Below are 23,690 nucleotides of genomic sequence, written 5' to 3' on the forward strand. Positions count from 1 at the left end.
ATATTGATGCTTAACCATGCAGCTGAGGAACAAGAAACTCAGATTTCCTTTTAATCCCTGGACAAAGGATGGCATGCCAGGGATTGTATGCCTTCGATATTTGGTATACAATTGCTATGCTTCCTCACAGGCATCCTCATTTTAATGAGTTGCTTCCAAGAGGAAATATTTGAAAAACTAATTAATTCATGCGATATGGTCCGTCTTTGTCACAAGTTTAACTTCCCTGACTACTTCACCCAAATTATGCATTTGTCACAATGGTTATATCAGTTACCGTGAGCTAAATAAAGAGTTATATATAAACTTTTTAGACCTGCATGGTAAAGGCATCTGACCAATTATTGTAACTAAAATAGTCGTAATTTAGTATTTTTTAGTCATAAATTAATGTATTTGTCCATATATCCTTAATGTTTTATCCGTATTTTACAAAATGATTTAAAACTGTTAAATATAAGTAAAGTATAAAATGCCATAGTTTAAGCTTAACACAAGAGTCCATTGGTTGTTTGAGTGTAGATATTTTATTTTGTCATTTGCAATGATTCGTGATGATGGGAGTATAGTCACTGCTAAGTTTTGTTTACATCAGATTCTTTTATTCATTACAAAAAAAAAAAAAAAAAAACGTAAAAAAAAGAGAAAAATTTGGACGTATTCCTGTTCCTCACGTGTTCTTCTCTGCCGCCATCTTTGGCACCGTGGTTCCTCTTACTCTCACTCATCTCCACCAAACCCCCCTCACTCTTGAAGACTCCAGCAGATGGAGGAAGGTGCTCATGAAGATCTTGAGGACGTCAGGTTGGAGAATGTCATTGAATGTAGATGCTCCACTAACCGTAGTCAACACCCCATGGGAAATTTGACCCCATTGTACTGCCCTCTTCTTTACTCTAATATAACACTTTAAACATCAACGGTTCAAGAGCTTAGTCTTTATGAACATTTCAAACCTAGTGAGCTCCCTTTGTGTCTAGTATCTAGCAACTCAAATAGTTATCTTCAGGTTAAGCAACTCATGGTAAAGTTTGACATTAGCATGTTGCTAAGCTAACACACAATAACTAAAAACATAATAGATAAATTATAGTCTACAATTACTGGGTCAAATAGTCCATTTGCAGCTATGTTTCTAGAATCTTAGTGATATCGAAGTATTAGTTACTGTTATAGCTAAGTTATCATTAGCATGTTGCTAGGCTAATGTTTTGATGCTTTACTAAGCATAAAGATACATAGCACACACGAATAGATGTCGTTACAATGTGGGATATTGGATTGGCTTATCTCTATGAGATACTGCCTTCAATTTGGGTCCAAAAAATGTGCCTTAGAAAGGGTTTGAAACAAGAGTCTTTAGAGTCTTTTATCAAAATCTCTTTCATTAAATCAGGTTTTATTCTGGTAGCTCTTTAAGATGTGTAATCAACTCAAGTTCATGTTGATCTCAGTATATGATGCTTTAGAGTTTTCTATGGAGTTTAACAGTGTAATTGGCTCAACTAATTTACTAACATGGAATTTTTTTTAATAATTTAGTAATAGATCTTATAATTAAGTTATTTGTGAAATCTAAATCTTTTTGGACACCTCTTCAAGAATTTGTTGGGATGTTTATGTAAATGCAGGGGTTTGCTTTTATTGAGTTTGACATAATAGGTTTAATTATATTGTACTGATGTCATGCAGTGTCATAAAGGAGGAGGGGCCAGATAATGAGCAGGATAAAGAGGCCTCTGAGAGAGCCAATGAGGAGCCAGAAGTGGTAGGTTTATCACTCTCCTTTGTGTACATGTAAAGATATGCTGCCCTTGATTACTTACAGTCTCTGCGATTCTGTGAGACCAAATTTGCTTTTAATAATACCAATACACTTACAGGATGGGAGCGATCATGATGAAGGTGAGGACGCCGAGGGTGATGAAGAGGAGGATGAGATGGAAGTGGACAGCTCTGATGAGTCGGACTCAGAGGAGGAAAAAGGTACAATGCTTTCATTTATTCTGTGATGTCTTCTATCTATCTATCTATCTATCTATCTATCTATCTATCTATCTATCTATCTATCTATCTATCTATCTATTTTCTGTTGAGGTTAAAACTTTAATTCTGTGCATTTGTGTGTTGACAGAGGACTTCCAGGCAGATCTGGCCAACATCACGTGTGAGATCGCCATCAAACAGCGGCTGATCGATGAGCTGGAGAACAGTCAGAGACGTCTGCACACCCTCAAACAACAGTATGAGCAGAAACTCATGATGCTGCAGAGCAAAATCAGAGACACACAGCTGGAGAGAGACCGTGTTCTGCAAAACATGGGTACGATACACACAGTACAACTCAGTGGTTTATATGATCTATATATGATCTATAAAGTATTACTAGAAGAGTATTACTCTTCTGGCTTGATTTGGAAACAACTAAATGAAAATGCAAATGCATTGATAAACAACTTATAGGCCTCTTACAGACCGCACTATAAAACAAAGCAAAGGCTACGTTTACATTAATCTGGATACAGAAAGTACTTTTTCGTTTTTAAACACACTGCGTCCACATTAGCTTATTAAAGTGTTTTCATCCACACTGAAACATCAAAAAAAAATTAAATTCGCTTTTTGCGCATGCTTAAAGCCTCACAAAAGCTCACTGCAGATGATACACACGGAACAGACAAGACGTTTTCGTGCAGTTTTTCTGACAGGATTATTTTATTTATGAGAAAATAACACCATTCACTGATGTGTTCGGGTCGCACACACTCACGATTGTAGGCTATGTCTGATATATAAAATGTGCAACTGCCCTCATGTTTTGCCGCAAATGGCGATTGCGAGTAAATTTGCTTTCATCTTTGCAGGACTGTGACTGTGAAGAATGTACAAAGTAACATAGCTATAGCTATAGCGTGAAAGTGCGTAGCACATAACATGCACAATACCAGTATAAACAAGGATATCCATTGGTATAATATGCATCACATGACTAAACTTCATCGTCATCATTTCAAAAGCCTCTGTTTTCACAGTCCACACTACAACGCGAAAACAGCATTTTCACATTTATCCACTTTGGAGAGCATTTTCCAAATGGCTCTGTTTTCATGGCTAAAGTGTCCAGTAAATTGCACAGCTTAACTGTCACATAAAGTCTTAAAAGTTGGAAACACTTTAGTATAGGGACCACTATTAACTAGTTGTTTATTAGCATGCCTATTATTTACATATTGACTGTTTTAGGGTTGTAGCTATCAAATATTTTAGTAATCGAGTATTCTACCAAAAATCCCATCGATTAATCGAGTAATCGGATAAAATATGTTTTTGCTTAATTAAAGTGCAATATTAATTATGGAAGAGAAAATAAGACTCCTGGGTATCTTAAAATGAACAACTAAGTTTCCTTTTAGAAAAATATTTTTTATTTTTTAAAAGCAAGCAATGCATACATCAAAAAGAAACATTTAATTATTACCCATTGTTTCTCTCTACTTGTACTGTGAACAATGACAATAAAGTTAACAGATGAATTAAGTGCATTTAAGTGCCATTCAGTTGGGGTTTTAAATGAAGCTTTTTCTGAGATGCACATTGAACATTAATTTAATTTATCTTTTAATTATTGAAAATTAGGCAAACTTAACTTTTTGGTAATCAAAGGGAAGAAATGTTGTGTGATTTAAACCTTAAAAGAATAATAATGTTTGAATTTTTTTTTTTTTTGTAGTAGGCTATGTACTTTTATTTTGACGGGTTGACCTACCTTTACAGTTCTGTGTATGTGATGTGACGCTAGTTTTACTCAAATCAAACGGTCAAATGCTCATGAAGTGACTGTCAGTGCAGTTCTGGAGATGTTGTTCTCGTCTTATTTAGTGAGACAGCAGATGCTAAAATTAACGCGAGCGTCACATGCGCTTCAGTGTGTGTTAATAAAGGAAGTCGCGCTTCTGCTCCATTCATTAACAGAGACACGCAGAACATCCAGGATTCATATTTAAATAGACTGTTCCGGCTTAATATTTATACATTATACGTCATAATACATTTAAAATAAATTAAAAGAGGCTTTGAGGTAGAGGAATTTGCCTCGATCATTTTTTGTAATCGAGTTACTCAAGTTATTCGAGGAATCGTTTCAGCCCTAGACTGTTTATTAGTACTTATTAAGCACATATTCTGTATAACCATATTCTACATCCCTAATCCTACCCAATAACTTAACAAAACTTAACAACTACTAAAAAGCAGCAAGTTAGTAGTTTACTGCCGCAAAAGTCATAGTTAATGGGTTGTTAATGGTGAGAATTTGTGGCCTAAAAGTCCACATTTATTTCCACATATCTGTGCAGGCTCAGTGGAGTCATGTACAGAGGAGAAAGCAAAGAAGATAAAGTCTGAATACGAGAAGAGGTTAAACTCCATGAACAAGGAGTTGCAGAAACTGCAGTCTGCACGGAAGGAACACGCACGCCTTCTGAAGAACCAGTCACAGTACGAGAAACAGCTGAAGAAGCTACAGCAGGAAGTTACTGAGATGAAGAAGACCAAGGTAGGCTTGTTTGTGTGTGGGCCCATTTACACTTACAGTAGCAACGATGTCTAATCATTGTCATGGTGGCCTTGTTCCACTCAGGTGGGTTTGATGAAACAGATGAAGGAACATCAGGAGAGGACCCGAGTCACAGAGACCCGCCGCAACCGAGAGATCGCCACGCTCAAGAAAGACCAGCGCAAACAAGAGGTGGCGCTCTGTACCCTGAGAATTATGGGATATTCTCAGATACAATTCCTGCTCACTCTCTTGTTGTCTTTTTTCTTCTTTTCTCATTTAGCACCAGCTAAGGCAGCTTGAGGCTCAAAAGAGACAGCAGGAGCTCATTCTCCGCAGGAGGGCAGAGGAGGTGACAGAATCAGGATTATTTGAAAATTTTTTTTTTTTTTTTTTTTTTTTTACAAAAATACTGGTTTGATAGCTGCAGCTATTTGGAAGGATTTAGAGATAATAAAAAATTGATAATTTTTTTTTTTTAAAAGCTATATATATATATATATATATATATATATATTGTTAAGTGACAAACTGCGCAAAAAAAAAAAGGTCATTATCAGCTTGGATTTGCGCAGCTTGTCAGTTAACAACGGCTCTGTGTAGTAAAAGCTGCTCTATGTGAAATCACGCACCTGATGGAATTTACCGCTGATTAGAGAACCGGCTTTACTGACGAGATGCGCATTAATCATTTATTTGAGCAACAAATAAGAATATTAAAATGATTGCTGAAGGATCATGTGACTGGAGAAATGACTGTAAAAATTTAATAATTAACAATTTTTTTAATTTGTTAATTAAAGTAATTACATAAATTTACTTTTTAAAATATTCAAATAGAAATGAGTTATTTTAAATATAAAAATATTCCAGAATTTTACTGTTTTTTTTTAATGTACTTTTGGATCAAATAAATGCAGGTTTGTTGAGTAGAAAAGTCTTTAAAAAAAACAAAAAATCTTACTGTTCAAAAGCTTTTGGATATAGTGAAATAGTGAAAAGAAAAGCTAGAAGTGTCAAAGGTTTTGATGGAATGGACTTTGAGTGGCGGGAATCTTTCAGGTTTTGTTAAAGGTGTGGTTGATTGCGATTTCACGTTTTTAACGTAAGTTAGTTAGTTTGTAATGTTGCTCTTTGAGCTTTTAAAATTCTGACAGTTTAATGCCTACAAACACGGCTGGTAAGAGACTACAACGAGCTTCTTCCCGGGTCCGTTACATCACAAACCCAGATTAACCCCTCCGGGAACACATAACGAAGGAAACGAGGCCATGTTCTGCTACTTTAGAGAAGAGGAAGAGAAACTAGGGGTGCACTTCAAAATCTGTTTATATATGAATCGCGATTCTGTCTTCTATTGATTCTAATGGATTCACAAGATTCAAAACCAATGTTCTAAAGCAGTTTAGATCGTCAGATCAGGTGAAACAAGCTGTTCCATTTATACACTTATTTTCACAAAGCAATGAGAAGCGTTATACATGGACGCACGTACGGTTGCTGTTTTGTATTCAAGCTTTAATCAGAATAAAACCGTATATTAAAAGCTAACAGACGCAGTAGTACTTACAAACAACAGCATATCTAAAAATATTAGACAACAACAAACATACCATTTAGAGCCGAGCTTGCACAGGTTCTGCGCGATTCCTCTTCATCAATATTCTCAGCGCGTTATTCAGGGTTCAAAAATGTATAAGCGATATAGAGGACTTCATTGTTTACAATACAACCGTGGCACATTCTGAGCTGGAGAGGGGCGGGATGTTCAGACACACTCGAGGCAAATCACATCACACTGAGCCAGCCGACCAATCTCCGACCATCTTGTATTTCTGAGGGAGGGGCTTCATAATAACAGGAAATAAATCAAGGTGTTTGTCGGAGAAGGGACAGATCAGTGTAGAATAAAGGTAAATTATGTAAAAAATAATGTGTTTTTTTTTTTTACTGAAGCATGAACACATGTTAGACTGCACCCCATAAACACAATCAAGCCTAGAAAAAAACCCAGTCAACCACCCCTTTAAAAAAATAGCTTAATTTGTGTTTCGATGAATAATGACATTATCTTAATTTCTGGGTGAACCATGCCTTTAACAATCCACACTGTAACGCATAAAGAACAATACTAAGATCTTTATTTTCTTCTTCTTTGAATCAGATAACCGCCCTGAGGCGCCAAGTGCGACCAGCATCAGGCAAGGTTAACCGTAAGGTCAGTTTACCAGAGCCTTTACAGGAGTCTTCACCCCATACGGCTCCTGTCAGAACACAAACTGCAGGGGCCACAGCTCCTTATGGGACAAGGTAATGTGCATTACATTTCAGAAGGGCTGGCTCATGGGTATCTGCCTTACTGATCCAGTCATGATACTTGTATTTCAGAAAGTACCAGATGAGAACAGGAGGAGTGTACTTTACCAGGACGGCGCGGGCCAAATGGCAGTCGCTAGAGCGGCGCATTAGTGACATCATCATGCAGAGGATGACCATCTCCAATATGGAGACTGAAATGAACCGCTTGCTTAAGGTGACCAAGAACCGCTTTTAATTTGCACGAAACAAATTTTCATCAAACGGGATGAATTATTTTGAGCAGATTCAAGAGTTAACTGACAAACTATTCTTTTGATTCTGCGTGTACAGCAACGTGAGGAGTTGACAAAGCGCAGAGAGAAAGTGATGAGGAAGAGGGACAAGATCGCCAGCGAAGACGCGGATGCCGACAGGACTGTTCTCTCTCTCAACGAAGAGATGGAGTCGCTGACCGCTAACATCGACTACATCAATGACAGCATTGCAGACTGCCAGGCCAACATCATGCAGATGGAAGAGGCCAAGGTGCTTGTGGGAAACTGGGAATTTAGTCTTACACAGTATTATACTCTAAGGCTGATGGTACACTGGGCACCTTTTTGAGCAGTTTTGCCTGGGTTGAACTTGCTGTTTGGGCACTTCCCATTGAGAATTGGTAAAAAATTGCTATATGGATGTTGTAGATCAGCCGTGGGCCCTGTGTCTCACCTAGCTGCCCACTGACGGCAACATTTCCCAAAGTTCCCCAGCGTATCGTCAGAAGCAGTCCCGATTTATGACGGAAAAAATGCATTGTGGAACAGAAATGTTTGATTCAATGGTTTAAATCCCTTTTTTTGCGCTGTAGGAGGAGGGAGATACAGTGGACGTCTCTGCTGTGATCAGCTCATGCACTCTTTCAGAGGCCCGTGTCCTTCTCGACCACTTTCTCTCGATGGCAATCAATAAGGTACTGGAGCGCAGTAGATTTTGATTTAGAAATTTGAGTTTCTAAATAAATCCGTAATTATACTTACATCGGTCAATATTTGCGTTTTCACATATTAGCTTTAAATTATCGACATTGGGCCAACTTTGAGGTCGTTTGACTTTTTTGTGTTTTGTTTCGTTTTTTAACTGAAAACGTATTTTTATGACATTCTACTTGAAAATATAATGGAATCTAAACAATGGGATATAATCTAATTTAAGTCCAGATTTATTGTCATTTTGCTACATTGGGGACATATTTTGTCTCAAAGGAGCATGGTGCTACATTCTTATTAAACATAAACATAATCAAATATCAATAGAAGGCAAACAATTATAAAAATATACAACAGTTAACCTGACTATACATGTACTATAGACATTCACAATACATTTGACATCCATAATAAGACCCGTTTTTGATTGCAACTGAATATTTAATCATTTCATCCAGAACTTTTTCCACATGGATTTCATCGACTCAAAAAAAGAATGCTATATAATAATATATTGTCCAATAACAACCGTTCTCAGGGCTTACAAGCTGCACAGAAGGAGTCTCAGATCAAAGTGATGGAGGGCCGCTTGAAACAGACCGAGATAAACAGCGCCACACAGAACCAGCTGCTCTTCCACATGCTGAAGGAGAAAGCAGAGCTCAACCCTGAACTGGACGCCCTGCTCGGGAATGCTCTCCAAGGTCCGACACACACAAACGCATGTCCACATTCAGCTGTTTGGTTTTCATTCCTTAGACTTTGAGTTTGAGTTTGATTTGCTTTTGTCTTTTTGTTGCCTGAATTCAAACAGAACTAGGTAGCGTGCCATCGGGTAAGTAGAGGCCACTACTAGAGCTTTCCACCAGTGCATGTGTCTCTCCCTCAGACTAACAGTAACGGTAGTGTAGTGCTGCATGGGTCTTGCTTAAACCCCCTCTGGACTTAACTCTTTGAGGATCATGTCTCTCAACTGGAGCATCAACTATAAAAAGCACTTAAAAAGTCTTAAGAGCTTGAAGACCCTCGGAGGATGTAGAGTCTTATAGTAGCTGCTGTTAGATTCAACTCCAATTCCAGTATTATACTAATGATAATAATAATAATATTGTGAATACTGCAAGGATATTACACAATATTACATTTCTTAGTAAAGACTGACCATTTCGCCTGTCCTCTAGTTCTGTTGAATTCAGGGTTGTGATAACAACATGATGCATGTCGCTTTGAATATGAATGTTCACTGATATCATACTGACAAAGCACAAGTGTCTTTCCGATGCTAACGTGTGTGTGTTTGCTCAGAAAATGGCGATGATAGCAGCAGCGATGAATCAGCACAGAGTCCAGCCGCTGAGAAGAGGTAAAGCACTAGAGTCAAGCCAACAAATCTCTTTAAACTCAATCCGTCTTGACGTCATTCACTCGATGACAGTCATTCGGTGAAGGCTAGTTTCATCTGCTTCTGAAAATGTTTGTTGTGCGCATTTTGGAGGCAGTACTGTATGTACACTGTGTAACATGTTCATCTACAAAGTTATTCGGCTGCAGTGTGCATTTGAATCGACATCAGCATCTGTTTCTGTCTCTCTTGTAGTTGTTTGGCTTCGGATCTCATGAAACTTTGTGGAGAAACCAAAGCCAGGAATAAGGTAATCCTGCACATTTATTAGCTTGCTTTTATCCATTTATATATATATAAACTACAGTACTTGATAATAAATAAATACAGTGTGATTAAAACCTATTGTTACAAGTAGTTTGTTAAAATCGCCTGTTTGGTTTTGTATTATTTACATCCCACTGTGTGATCCATATAATTATGGTTTAACTAATTGATAATTACAGAGTAATAGTTAATAACAGTAACCGAAGCCCTTTATCTTCATTGAAGAGAAAAATAAAAGAATCTTGAGAGCATAAAATCAGCTGAATACTAGATCATAAGATAAAAGCGTGATAAAAGAATCATTTTCCCAGATGTATAAATTCATTATTTGAGTATGTGATACATGTAGGCTCGCAGAAGAACCACCACCCAAATGGAGCTGCTGTACGCCAACACTGGTGACCCTGACGCCCCTCCAGAGGATTTCGCTGCCCCTCTGCTTCCTGTAGTGGAGTGTCCAGAAGGACATAAAGAACCTGCACCCGTTCCCTACTTAGGGGACAGAGACTCGGTGGCCTTCACCTCTAGCTTAGCGTCCAAGACGAATGCGGTGTAAGTGTTTGGCAAACAGAAGCATAACCCATGTATTAAGTAAAAATTTCTTTTTACGAAAAATATTTTCATTCAAGCAGCCATTCCTTTATTTGAAACTGCTCATAAACCTGTCTACACATTCTAATAAACATTACAGTCACGTCTGATGGGCGGCTTTTAAGTCACATTGGCTTTTGTCTTATGCGTAGCTCCAGTGCCAGATCTCCCACGGCTACAGAAAGGAAGTCTCTGGATCGCTCGCCTCTCACCCGGAGAAGAGCACAGGACAGGAGCCAGAACCCTACAGAAAGAGCCAAAACCCTGGACAAACAGTAAGAAATGACTTGCTACTCGTACTTGTCCTCCTTCCAAACATCTTTGCTAAATTTCTTTACAAATGTTCTAAAGTGAACATCTATACTTTCATTCCCATAACCAAAAGAACCACTTTTACATCATTTCCAAGTTTCAGCCACGTTTTTTTTTTCTTTTCAGTTTTGATTTGTTCCTTTCAGGCACTGATGTTGTGTTAAAAGGGAAAAAAAAAGAAAAAAAAATAGCATCTATCTCTCCACTTCAAAACCTGATTTGCTTTGATCTTCCCATAATTCTTTTCTCTGTCTGATCCTGCATTGATTTGTTTCTGATCCTGCATTGATTTGTTTCTTTTTTCTGTTGAGCACAAAAGAATAATTTCGAGTATTTATAGAATGTGGGTTACCAAACAGTTGACGCGAGCCAATGACTCCCATAATATGGAAAAATACATTTTATGGAAGTCAATGAACAGCATCAGTTGTTTGGTTACCCACATTCTTCAAAATATGTGCGTTTGTGTTCAGGAGAACAAAAAAACCTCATACAGGTTTGGAACAAAATGACAACATGTAACTTTTTGGGTGAACCAACTTTTGAAGGTCCATTGTCCATTGGCAACAGTGTATAGCCGCATGAATTCCTATTGTAATGACTGGATTTTGCAATGTGTTCAAGCTGGTAATGTGGATTCATGACTGGCTTAGTTGATCACTGTGCTTCACATTACGACACCCATTGAACTTGTTGCGGAATCTACATGGAAGATCTTTCACCCTCACATGAAATTTTCCAATACCTTGGATTCTTATTGAAATGAATGGATTTGATTTTATTAGTCTGATTTTAATGAGTGTTTAATGCATCAGTATCATGTGTTTTTTGGTCCAGAGCTCCAGCAAGCCCAGCTCAAGCGTCCCGCACCAGTCGAGCTGCCAGACTGCAGTGTGTGCATGTGGCTGAGGGTCATACTAAACCCCTGCTGTGTGTGGACTCAACTGATGATCTGCTCTTCACTGGATCAAAGGGTCAGTGAACTTTACTGAATGTCACCTCATGCACAGTCAGCTGGTTGTTTACTATGCAATAATGACAATCTATTGATTAACAGATAAATAAATAATGGGTGTAATACTGATTTGAGATTCAATTGTTATTAGCTTAAATTCAGGTAATACATTCAATCCATCTCTTTAAGCAGCAGTACATAAGGAGGTTGGACAGAGGGTTAAAGGGATAGTTCAGTAATGATTTACTCTCAAGTCATTCCAAACCCGAGATGATTAAGATTATTTTTATGAAATCCGAGAGCTTTCTGACCTTTCATAGACCAGAAAGGTAGTAAGGACATCAGTAAAATAGTCCATGTGACATCAGAGGCTCAACTCTAATTTTATGAAGCTAAGAGAATACTTTATGTGCACAAAGAAAACTAAAATATTGACTAACAATTTTTATGCATTCACAGTAGTACTAATTATGAATGCAAAAAAATGTTGCTTCTGAATTTCAGAGTGTTATGCCCCGTTCACACCAAGAACGATAACTATAAAGATAACTTTAAAGATAACGATATTACCATCCACACCAGCGAACGATATCGTCTGTTTATTCTGAGCGCACGTGCGTCTGCCACTTTAAATCCTCGAGCTTGTTACAGCAGGATGGATTCTGATTGGATGTCAATGTTTATATCGTTAATCAGCTGGAAAAAAATCGTTCTGAAAATGATTCCAAGGATAGCGTTTCTCTATGCCTTTATCGTCATAGTTGTAGTGTGGACTCTGCTATTCTTTAATATTGAGAATGATTTTTAGAACTATATCTTTATCGTTATCTTTATAGTTATCGTGCTTGGTGTGAACGGGCCTTTAACCTTAATGCATTGCCAGTACAAGAGTGCTAAACATCGTGTTGTCTTTCCCCCTCCATTCCTCCTTTGTCTCAGATCGCACATGTAAGGTGTGGAACCTGGTAACGGGTCAGGAAATCATGTCTCTTGGAGATCATCCCAGCAGTGTAGTCTCAGTCCGATACTGTTCCAGCCTGGTCTTCACTGTCTCTACTGCTTATGTCAAAGTATGGGACATCCGGGACTCCGCCAAATGCGTCCGCACCCTCACGTGAGTCACCCTGGTATTGTTTAATTTATTGAAAACCTGTGTTCTCTAATGCTTCTAAATATTTTACCTATCATTGTTCATTTTTAGCTCTCTGTGTTCTTCAGATCTTCTGGGCAGGTGTCTCAAGGTGACACTTGTGGAAGCAGTTCTGTTGCAATTCCTCCAGGAGAAAATCAGATCAATCAGATCGCCCTCAATCCTTCCGGAACATTCCTTTATGCTGCCTCAGGCAACACGGTCAGGATGTGGGACTTGAGAAGGTACTAAACACTAATCACTCTAGGGACTCGAACTAAGAAATGCATTTTATAGTGCTCATAGTGTTACTTTCCAATATTCAAATTATACTAGATGTTGTTTTACTCATCTACAGATGTGGCCATTAAGAATGCACTTTTTTTTCACGTGGCAGCACGCAAATTGTCACGCTAATTCGTACACTCAAACTAGCTATACTCTCTTAAACCCAACTATAACAATAGTTGACCTAAAAGAGGGAATGAATCGTAGAAGACATGCTAATGTACTCATGTAACTAACCAGGGGTGTTTCCCAAAAGCATTGTTAGCCAACTATATTCACAAGTTCCATTTTTACGACTAATGTGGTTCGCAGTTTGTGTGATTGGAACTACAGCTCTCTACCTGTGGTCCCGAGCATATTTTCTTGTTACTATGACATGCTAATTGACATGCATGACTTACAATAGCAATTTTTGTTTCGCACACTGGTTCATTTGATGTCATATTTTGGTTTGTATGGATTATTTGAATGCTGTTTACTATCACGATCGGCCGATCATTATGCGCATCTCGTCAGTAAAGCCGGTTCTCTAATCAGCGGTAAATTCCATCAGGTGCGTGATTTCACATAGAGCAGCTGTTACTACACAGAGCCGTTGTTAATAGAGAAGCTGCGCAAATCCACTTCATTTTCAGCGTTTATTTGCACATTTTCTCAGTTAACAACGGCTCTGTGTAGTAACAGCTGCTCTATGTGAAATCACGCACCTGATGGAATTAACCGCTGATTAGAAAACCGGCTTTACTGACGAGATGCGCATAACGATCGGCCGATCATGATCGGAGCACCCCTACTGTTTACCGAAGCTATGTACACACCAGCAAAGTATAAAAGTAAAGCGAGCAATGATATGCATTTAGCAGTATTCTCCTGCATCATTGTTAACTAGCAAAATGAGGAAACCGATGTTGTATTAATGATACAAATGTTTGACGTTTTGTTCGGTAAAAAAAAAAATAGTGCAAACAAAATATTGAGTAGTCAAAATCAGGTTTGGACCAAGCAATCGTAGCAAGTGTTAAATAAACCATGCTTTTGAAATAAGCAAGCTAACATGCAATATAATCTATATTTTTCGTAGTTAGCAAGTATAAGACACCTTTTAAAGACCTGTAAAAGTCTTGGTAGTGTATTCTAGCATTAAGTCTCCATTTACAAACGTTTTGTTTGTTTGTGTTGTCTAAAGGTTTGTATCTACTGGAAAACTGACGGGACATCTGGGGCCGGTAATGTGTCTTACGGTAGACCAGATGGGGAAGGGTCAAGATGTGGTCATAACAGGCTCAAAAGATCACACCGTCAAGGTATGTTCGAACATGCTGTGTGTGAACTACATCATTTTCACCTTTTGGTCATGGCTCAAGCTGTTGCAGCTCATTTATGGATGCTTGAACACAAACAGTAGTTTAAACTATTAATATGGCCGCAAGTGCAACAAGAAACAAAATTCCTATACAGGAACATGCTTTTGGACTCTGATAGACATGCTTTTTGGGACTAGGCTTTTATTTTCTTGTTTTGCAGATGTTTGACGTGATGGAAGGCACTCAGGGCAGCATCAGCGCCACACATCATTTTGACCCATCCCATCAGGATGGGCTCGAGGCTCTTGCCATTCACGGCAATTCACTTTTTACTGCTGCCAGAGACTCCTGCATTAAAAAATGGGACTTAACCCACAAACAGCTACAAGAGGTAAGTAAAGTTGCAGGTAAACGCAATGGCTGTGTCCCAAATCCTAGTGAGCTGCCTACCTAAGCAGCATTTTCAGGCATCATTCCCAAAACTAAATCACTCCCAAACATTATGTAGCAAAACTGTGGTGCCTACTTTAAGATCTCACTGTGACTCAAATGGAAATCAACATTGTAATTATTATTTTAAGGATAGTCTTTGTAATTGTCATTTAAGATGATGGAATCGAGATCAAATATTATTATGAAGTGCTCTTAGAAAATGGTTATGGTTTATCTCATTTAAATGTGGCTATTTTACCCAATGTGTAGCCTAATGTAGCTTCGCCACATGCTAAGACATTACTTTTAAATTTGAGTTTAAATAAATGTATGCATAAGCGACTTAAAGTGCATTCAGGCTAACATTTTTTACCTAACGTCTACCCTGGGAATCAAACCCACAACCTTGCATTACTAATGCAATGCTCTACCACTTGAGCCAGAGAAACACTATATAACGCTTATGAGAAGATTGAGATGCTAGACTAGCATAACATGCTACATACTTTTAAAATCAATTGTTAGCAGTCCTAGTCTCTGAGTGTCTCGTTTATTAAGTCATTAGCTTAGCAATATGCTAATGCCTAAAGTCTTTAATACTTGGAAAAAGCTATTTGTTAGCACTTCCATTCATCTTAGTAGCAGTTATTTGGTTTCAGATGTTTCCATATTCTACTGTACAGTAGACAGATCACTAGAGTTTGGGACAGGGTTGACTATTGTTTATATCTAGAGATAAATCCTGAAATGACTTTTAACTCTCTCACATAAAGACTGAGTTTTGCTTATCCTGCTGTAATTGAATTGTTTGCGTGTTTTCTTCATCTTGCAGCAGGTAGAACAGGCTCACTCTGATCTCCTGAGCTCTCTGGCGGTGGTCCCGGACTCCAGCGCTGTTATGAGCGGCTGCAAGGGCGGACTGCTCAAATTCTGGCACGCAGACACGCTCAGAGCTCTGGGAGAAATAAGGGGTCATGACAGCTCTGTCAATGACATCTGCACAAACGGCAGTCAGCTCTTTACCGCCTCAGAGTGAGTGACAGGCATTCAGATATCAACAAAGAACACACACATATATAAAATACAAATGAACAGAACTTACAGCTTTAGCCAAAACCCTAGCTAGCCAATGCATAGCATTGTTCTGCCATGATGTAACTGTTTACTTTGCCATGCTAAACTTTGTGAGAATGTCAATTAGTAATTACAACATCATAGATAAATAGTTGTTCATTGGTAATAGTTGTTCATTTTAACTTGTTCTATGGATGGACATGCCCAAGTTAATAAGTCGTTAAATTATTGAGTATTTTGAATATCGTATGTAATTGAAATGTTCTTGGATAACTTCTGAACTTACAAACTTAGTTGGTAACTTGATGGTAATGAAATTACGGACATGCAGTGTTGTCGCTACGGTGTCAGGAAATTACTAAAAATAAAAACAAAATATTTGTATTACTAACAGAGCTTGGTAGAAACTAGGGTTGGAACATTTCCTGTAAATTTCAGAAACATTCCAGAAATAAAAAAAAAAAAAACGTTCTAGGATTTTTTGGTGAATATTCCACTGATTTTTAGATAGTTTCTGGAAAGTTACAGTGTCAGTAAATCATTCATAATTAAATTATTCTCCATTTCTGCTTTAAAATGTTCCTTTCTTAAAAATCTACGGTGTGTCATACTATTTATCTTTGACTATAGTCACAATATACTTTGAATGGTTATTTAAAAAAATAATTTTTTGATCCATGTTTCTGAATTTTTTTTGGGGGGGGTTGGGGTTACTGTACTCCTTAAGCATTTAGACCATGTATGAAACAATGGGACCTGCAAACATTTTTGTCATCCGGAAATATTTTCTTTCTAAACAAATGAAATATTTCAGATTTGAGTGTTTTTAATTATTTTATGTTTATGATTTAATTAATTATTAGCTTTTTATCAACTCACAAACCTGTTCCTACTTTAACCTAGTTTGGGTTAAATCAATATGGAATGCATCTTATAATGTTCATGTCATAAAATGGAATATATTTGATTTCCCTTTGCTTTTTATATCAATATGGTATGTTAAATGGTAAGTTTAAAACAAGTTAACAATTAGTCGGAAATTGCATTACCTAAAATGAATAATCATTCAGAGACCACAATTTGTAAGTAATCTACCCAGCTCTAAATAGCAACACCTTGGTAACTGCATAAATAACATAACCTATACATATACACCTTAGCAGTTGTGGAGCAACCATTCAGGATTCACAAGAGCCTAGCATTGTGGCAGCTTTTGGCCCATGACCACTTTTCAGAAAATATAGAAACGTTTGCTAACACTGCTTTATAGTGAGCAGTAAAGATGTATAAATGATTGATCTGAACTCTCTCGTTGCTTTTTCACAGTGACCGGACAGTCAAGATCTGGCAAGTGAAAGGATCTTTAGAGGACGGCCTTCACTGATGAGAACACAAGGTCACCGGGATGGTTTTGGCTTCCTACGAGAACTCCCTCTACTTTCCTGAAACTCTGCTTTCCTCGTCTGTAGTGTTGAAGTGCCCCGTTTAGCTGTTGCTGACTGCAAAGGGGGATATTGTAGGTCAATACGTGTTTTTTGATGTGGCACCGTCCTAAAGCTGGGCTTTGGGCATCACAGACTGCCGTATGAGCAGTGCTTAAGAAGCACACAAACCAATATGCTTTTAAATTATTCGTTAATATTGATGTCAGCTCTTTTCCGATGTCTGTTGAACAAAGTTAGACTCTCTTTGTGTGAATCTTTCCGGTGGAACTACGACGCGTCACAGATCTCAATGCACCTGCACTGGAAGGGTACAGTGATAACAGCGTCAGTGTCTGTTTGGTGTTTTAAAAGCCTGAACCGGTTGTTTTCCATTTTCTGGTTGAGGACGCTGTAGAGAAAGATTTCCTTTGATGTACTGTAGTTATTATCAATGTCAGATGGCGAGTGAAATAAACTGCATCTGTCAAAATCCCACAGGTGTTTCTGCAGTGTTTCAGACTGACAGAATAAGCTTAAACGGATATAACTGCAGGGTCAGAATAATATCACTAGAGGGCAGTCCACACATAATGGACGGGGAACTGGAAAATGTAGTGTATATACTGTAGATGATCTTTACATCAAAGGGACTATTTGAGAAAAAAAGACTGACATTTATCATTTTGTTCGGAGAGTGCTTGGGAGTTTTGAGTGTTTCTGAATTAAAATCTGGGAAAAATGTGAACTGGTTTCCGGGGCTTTTCTACTCATTTTCTGCAGCACATTAAGAGATAGTAGCTGAGCGTTGTGTAACGTTGTAGCTGACGGACGTGGCTCAAGACCTTCTCTTACAGCCATCTCCATCTCGCAAGGCACTCGTCTAAATTTAGAAGAAGAGGGAACTCACTCAGCTGTAAGGAATCTCTCCACTCGAGCACAAACACCCTCACGTCATCTGTCCGTTCTCAGCTGTAATGCCAGTCATCCGTCTGCCTTCACTGGAAGAATTAGAACATTATACTGTATTCAGTTTGAACAACTGTAGGCAGGTGCGAATGAAAAATAAAACTCAATATAAAAATGCATTCTCTGAATAAAATGTCATGATTATATATATATATATATATATATATATATATATATATATAGCTAATTCTATTTAATAAAAGAAAATATATGCATAATAATTATACAATTTTTATTTTTATTTCAGATAACGAAAAAGATTTTTAATAAGGTGAAGTTAAAAATAACAATACTGATTCTGACCATGCATCCAGCATTATACATTTTTTAAATAAAATTTTGTATAATATTTATATATATATATATATATATATATATATATATATATATATATATATATTAATTATTATTATATTTTTTTATAAATAAATAAAAAAAATATATATAATATATAGAAAAATATTATACAAAAAACTATAATGCTGGATGCATCAGTGTTGTTATTTTTAACTTCACCTCATTAAAAATCTTTTTCGTTATCTGAAATAAAAATAAGAATTTGAAGAAATGTATAATTATAATGCATATATTTTCTTTTATTATTAAATAGAATGAGCTATTTAATAAATGTATAACCACTCTACTGCATTTTTTTCTTTCTGGATAAACAATTGAGCATTTAGAGTATATGCGTGCATTTACTCGATGCCGGATGGCAAACTGGTTTCCTAAAATAATTACAAACATATTGATACTATCAGTCACTTTCTATAGCAAACAGTGGCACATTAAACATCTGCTTCAGAGTATGAGAGCATACAGAAGCTCTTTTTTTTAAATTCCCATTTCCACTTGAATATTTAATGTCTCATTTGTATTTCAACAAAAGAGCCACTTATAGGCGATCCATTCAATTCTGCCATTCATTTAAAGACTCGAACAGCAGCTGCAGTAACATTCACTATTATTAAAACGGATCATTTGTAACCCTGCAGAAAATTGGTCTTGAATTCGGTTTTATTTCATACAGTATGTGTTCCTTAGACAGTTGTGGATTCATCTATAATTGTCTGTGCAGGAGTTTAGTGGTTGTGTTGATGGTCACCCTAGTTGTTTCCAGTTGGTATGAATTGGTGATCACTAACTGAATACATAAATCAACTGATCAGCGGTTGTTGATCTCTGAAATGAGAGTTTTTCCATGAGTAACCTGACATGGCATTCAGTATAACTGCAAAAATTCAACACGACACTCGTCATAATGTGTGATAATTGGATATATTCAACTGTAAAGAGAGTCGATGCAACATGCCTCACTTGAGAACAATGCAACATAATGAACTCATCTCTGTTTGTGAATTGAGTCACAAGGATGTAAGCGGTTTAGGTTTAACATGGAAATATACACTGTGCATACAGTACATGGCATCCTTACAGTGTGTTTAGTCACATGACACACTATCCAATGAGCTTTAATGGTATAGTCCTATTAAGTCCCTATATTGCTTAAGAAGACGTTTATCAAAATGCTGCAGTTGTGAAAGACATTTAAAATGACGTCCTGGATGCCCAGTAATATATTAATCACTTCAGTTTGTGAAAGAACTTTATAGAAAGATTAAAGCAGCTGATCGTAAAGTGGCCTTTAACAGTCACAATTATATACATAAACATGCATTGTGTTATTACTAATGTTACTCAGTCTAAAATAAAAATATGCATGTGACATTAGTTTCAATCATTTCCAACAGGATCGCAGACCAAGCTGTATTAATGAATCTACACTAAATGAATCTTACATGAACAGAAAAAAATGAGGTTAAATGTTCGATGCTAAATGTTGTTACATTATTGAAAAACAATAATGAAATTATTACACTGTACAACATACGTCAAACATGATAAATATTACGAGTATAATTGCTATTATTATAATTGTTGTTGCTTTTAATATACTATTTCTATTATAGTATACATCATATTAATATTATATAACAATACACACACACACACACACATATATATATATATATATATATATATATTGTTTTTTAAATATAGCATGTTTATGTTAATGTATTACATTATAACAGTATGCATATTATATATATATATATATATAGAGAGAGAGAGAGAGAGAGAGAGAGAGAGAGAATATAATTGAATAGAATAGAATAATATGCCATATGTAATTTGTTAATTACATTATACAACAGTTGTATTCAACAATTTGACTACTGAATAATGAATATATTCTTTAAAAATTATTTTTATTATTTTTTATAACAAGAAGCAGAATGGTATTAAGAACAAGATACTACTGAATAATGAATATATTCTTTAAAAATTATTATTATTATTATTATTATTATTATTTATAACAAGAAGCAGAACGGTATTAAGCACAAGATTCTTTTGAACTGTTGTTGTTGTTGTATTTTTGTCACGGCATTGTCAGTGTTAAATCTGTTTTGAGTCTCAGATGAAGAATTCTCCAAGTGTGGCATCGTTCCTTCGCCAGAGCAGCACCACACACACACACACACACACACACACACTCTCTCTCAAACACATTCACACTCTCGGTGGAGAGCAGAGGGGACGCTGTCTCTGTTCTGGACTGACAGAAGCTCTGCTTTCCTCCTTGCAGTCTTTCGAAATCGCCCATGAATTCCCTCGCGTAAAGCGGCGCGAGCGTCCGTCCTCTTCCGTCTGCACGGGTTAAAGAAAGAAACCTCCTCGCCATGAACGGCATGAGCAGTTGCGGTTTCCTGAATATGGCGACGACTGGAGACTTCGACCCTCTCAACGCTACTATTCCTGCTACAAAAGTTGAGATTACAGTCTCGTGCAGGTGAGGAACGTTTACGTACCGCTCACACTTTTACAAACAACTGCCTTTTTATTGATATTACGTGTGGCGTTGAAATGGTACGTTTTGGAGAAAACGCAATTACGCGTGACATTTTTGGCACAAAACCAGGTTATAACCTGATTTCTTTTTCAAGAAATATCATACGCAAGTGTTTTTATGCGGTGTAGTAAGCTATGGATATAATAATGAAAAACTGTATACATTTCGACCGTACTTTTCCTCTCGGAGTTTCTCTAGCTGTCGCTTTCCTTCGCACCAAAACAAATCCGCGACGCTTCTCCCACCAGCTGTTAGTTGTTAAAATGAAAACATGAAGTTTTGTTTTTGTTTTGGAATAACCGCGTGGGGCTTTTCTGAGATGGATAACAACTTAAGAAGTGAAATTAATTGCTTTACGGTTTGATTAAATGTGGATTGCGTAATGGTTTTGATTTTTTTTTTCTCATGTGTGTCATAAACAAACAGTAAAGCGATGACACACTCGCGTTTGTTTTCATATCATGATGGGGGCTTTCCGTTGACTTACATAGAGAACTAATTATATTTTCAATCCATAAAACCTTATCTTTGGTAATTTTATGAAACCGTTCTTATTCTTATTCAGGTTTACTTTATTGTTATTATTATTTTTTTGTCTTCACAATGTTGGAAAACCTGACCACACACGTGTCGTCATATAGACCTCTCATTGATTTCGGTTGTTTTTATATTAAATGAATATTGATTAATAATAATCTACTTCCGAAAAAAAAAAAAAACTTTTAGATTTTTTTTTTTTTTTTTTTTACAATTTTAATTAAATTGCAAAGCTCCACTACACATTTACACATAAATATGATCATTTGAATGACGTTTCTTGATGATTTGAAGCCTTGTATCATACGCAATCCTGACATCTTTTAAAATACTGTTTTGATCGATCTGTCCAATTTCTCATTTCAAAGTGTAAAATGTATTTATAATAATAAATCCTCTACATACCATAGAATTACTGGGGATTTGCTTTTGATATCTCATAACAACAGCCCGAAAAACGATGGCTTTAATAAAACATATGCGCATATGATGATTTATGCGTATACGTATTTTGATGCATCTGGCTAGGCTGTCATAAACAAATATGAGTGGGCAGGAGATGTCCGCTCAGCCATTGTGAGGAGATGTTGACGGTGAGTTACTATGCTCCATGTCCCCTTGGGCAGGCTTGTGCAACAAGGAATACACACGCACACACACTGCACCAGGTGGGAAGGGAACAGAAGTGATGCCATGGTTACGATCAGGTGCATTCCTCTACCGTAGGGCCACTTTACCACTGTCACCATGGTTATCAGATGAGCAGATAGAGGAGAGTGTCTGTATTCAGTCACAGTAAACCCCCTAAAATAAAATCCATAAGATGCATATTATATTTATTGTCTGGTGTTGTGGCTATCTCAAGGCCCGCCACAGGTGTGTTTTGAAGTTTGTTTTTTTAGCTGTCAATTATGTTTCAGTGTGGCCAGAGTTCAATTTCCAGCGCGAGTGGTTTCTTGGCCGTGCAATTATTGAAAACTAGAAGCGCGTGAGGGTGTTAGGTCAATGTAATCATATACAAGTTGGTCAATGGCTATAGAGAATTTCTAACATGACTGGTTTACATTGGCTAAATCCAGTCTGTTTTAAAGGGCTTTGTAGAGATGATATAGTTGGATTGCGTGTTTTTTTTTTTTGGTTTGAGTAAGAAGTGGATGTCATTTAAAGATCACAAATACATTCACCTTTTAATCCTTAATTAAGCCCAAATGCTATTTTGGGGATTTCCGCCTGGAATCTTCCTACCTAAATTCAAAAGCTAGTCATACCTACATACAGAGGTGAACATGCAAAAGATTGGTATCATTTTACAGGAAACCCTTTGAAATGACTTCAAACACTGTTGAAATGGATACAAATGATTTTATATGTTTTCTGTGTTATAATAAAAAGGGAAAAGTTTTTTAGTATACTGAAGTTTGAAACTGTATAGCTCAGGCAATTAAGGGCCTAGCAGCTTCAGACCTGTTTTATGTATTTCTAGCAGATGTAAACTAAAAGAGGAAAAAGGAAATGTCTTTCTTTCATAATCTATGCAAACGTTATTCTATTCCAACTGAAGGAAGGAATAATACCCTTTTTGTTTACAATTTCCGCCTGGCCACATTTGTAGTGTCCCAATGCTTATTTGCCATGGAATACATGCAATATCTTTATATCATTTTACAGAAAACACTTTGAAGTTACATAAAAAGCTGCTGCTTGTGACAAATAGTATTATTTATGTTGTTTTCACATATGATGAACCACCTCAATACAAGCCGCTTTTTTGTGTGTGTGTGTGTGTGTGTGTGTAATAAACACTGTCTTTGAAAATGGATAACTCAAAACTGCAAGCTAGCAAACTGCTTTAAATTATAAAAATATCCGGTCTATCACAATATAAAATAGAATCCACAATCTCCAGCTTCATATCATTTCATTTATGTCCATTCTGTATTGGTATACTGATTAGGACATCTGACCGGTCTCCATCATCTGTATCTCTCGTCTTCCAGCATCCCGTCTGTTTGTTTTGACGCATTATCAGGGCAAATACGCGAGCCGGACGCTGCTACACGACCTTCGGAACTTATTCTTTGTAAAGAAAACACTCTAAGCTTTCAAATGAACCCATATATGGGCTGATACCATATAAGGAATGCTTTGCAAATGAAACACGAACATTTTGCATGCTATTTTTGGACCCGGTACAAAGGGGGTAATCTTTAAAAGTACAAATAGTTCCTGTATTCTCGCAATGCAAGCTCGTGAAAC

At 36.9% G+C, this 23,690-nt stretch overlaps 2 protein-coding genes across 2 annotated transcripts in view; both read left to right on the forward strand.

Moving 5' to 3' along the window:
- The window catches only part of LOC113057809 (kinesin-like protein KIF21A), a 43,018-nt gene extending 25,256 nt beyond the window's left edge, over positions 1-17,762 (forward strand). Inside the window, exons 12-35 of the mRNA XM_026225336.1 lie at positions 757-804; positions 1,693-1,768; positions 1,884-1,986; positions 2,135-2,323; positions 4,356-4,555; positions 4,640-4,747; positions 4,839-4,907; positions 6,720-6,865; positions 6,944-7,088; positions 7,205-7,399; positions 7,722-7,823; positions 8,378-8,543; positions 8,654-8,674; positions 9,145-9,202; positions 9,437-9,491; positions 9,858-10,060; positions 10,252-10,374; positions 11,249-11,385; positions 12,306-12,480; positions 12,585-12,740; positions 13,970-14,087; positions 14,308-14,478; positions 15,352-15,551; positions 16,920-17,762. Of these exons, the coding sequence (XP_026081121.1) occupies positions 757-804; positions 1,693-1,768; positions 1,884-1,986; positions 2,135-2,323; positions 4,356-4,555; positions 4,640-4,747; positions 4,839-4,907; positions 6,720-6,865; positions 6,944-7,088; positions 7,205-7,399; positions 7,722-7,823; positions 8,378-8,543; positions 8,654-8,674; positions 9,145-9,202; positions 9,437-9,491; positions 9,858-10,060; positions 10,252-10,374; positions 11,249-11,385; positions 12,306-12,480; positions 12,585-12,740; positions 13,970-14,087; positions 14,308-14,478; positions 15,352-15,551; positions 16,920-16,977 (3,022 nt within the window). The 3' untranslated portion in view covers positions 16,978-17,762. The remainder of the gene's footprint in view (positions 1-756; positions 805-1,692; positions 1,769-1,883; positions 1,987-2,134; positions 2,324-4,355; positions 4,556-4,639; positions 4,748-4,838; positions 4,908-6,719; positions 6,866-6,943; positions 7,089-7,204; positions 7,400-7,721; positions 7,824-8,377; positions 8,544-8,653; positions 8,675-9,144; positions 9,203-9,436; positions 9,492-9,857; positions 10,061-10,251; positions 10,375-11,248; positions 11,386-12,305; positions 12,481-12,584; positions 12,741-13,969; positions 14,088-14,307; positions 14,479-15,351; positions 15,552-16,919) is intronic.
- Positions 17,763-20,511: 2,749 nt separating this feature from the next.
- LOC113057826 (copine-8) overlaps positions 20,512-23,690 on the forward strand; it is a 104,951-nt gene continuing 101,772 nt past the window's right edge. The window contains exon 1 of the mRNA XM_026225364.1: positions 20,512-20,837. Coding sequence (XP_026081149.1) covers positions 20,728-20,837 — 110 coding nt within the window. The 5' untranslated portion in view covers positions 20,512-20,727. The remainder of the gene's footprint in view (positions 20,838-23,690) is intronic.

Source organism: Carassius auratus, chromosome 4 (genome assembly GCF_003368295.1).
Source record: "Carassius auratus strain Wakin chromosome 4, ASM336829v1, whole genome shotgun sequence".
NCBI classification, from domain to species: Eukaryota; Metazoa; Chordata; class Actinopteri; order Cypriniformes; family Cyprinidae; genus Carassius; species Carassius auratus.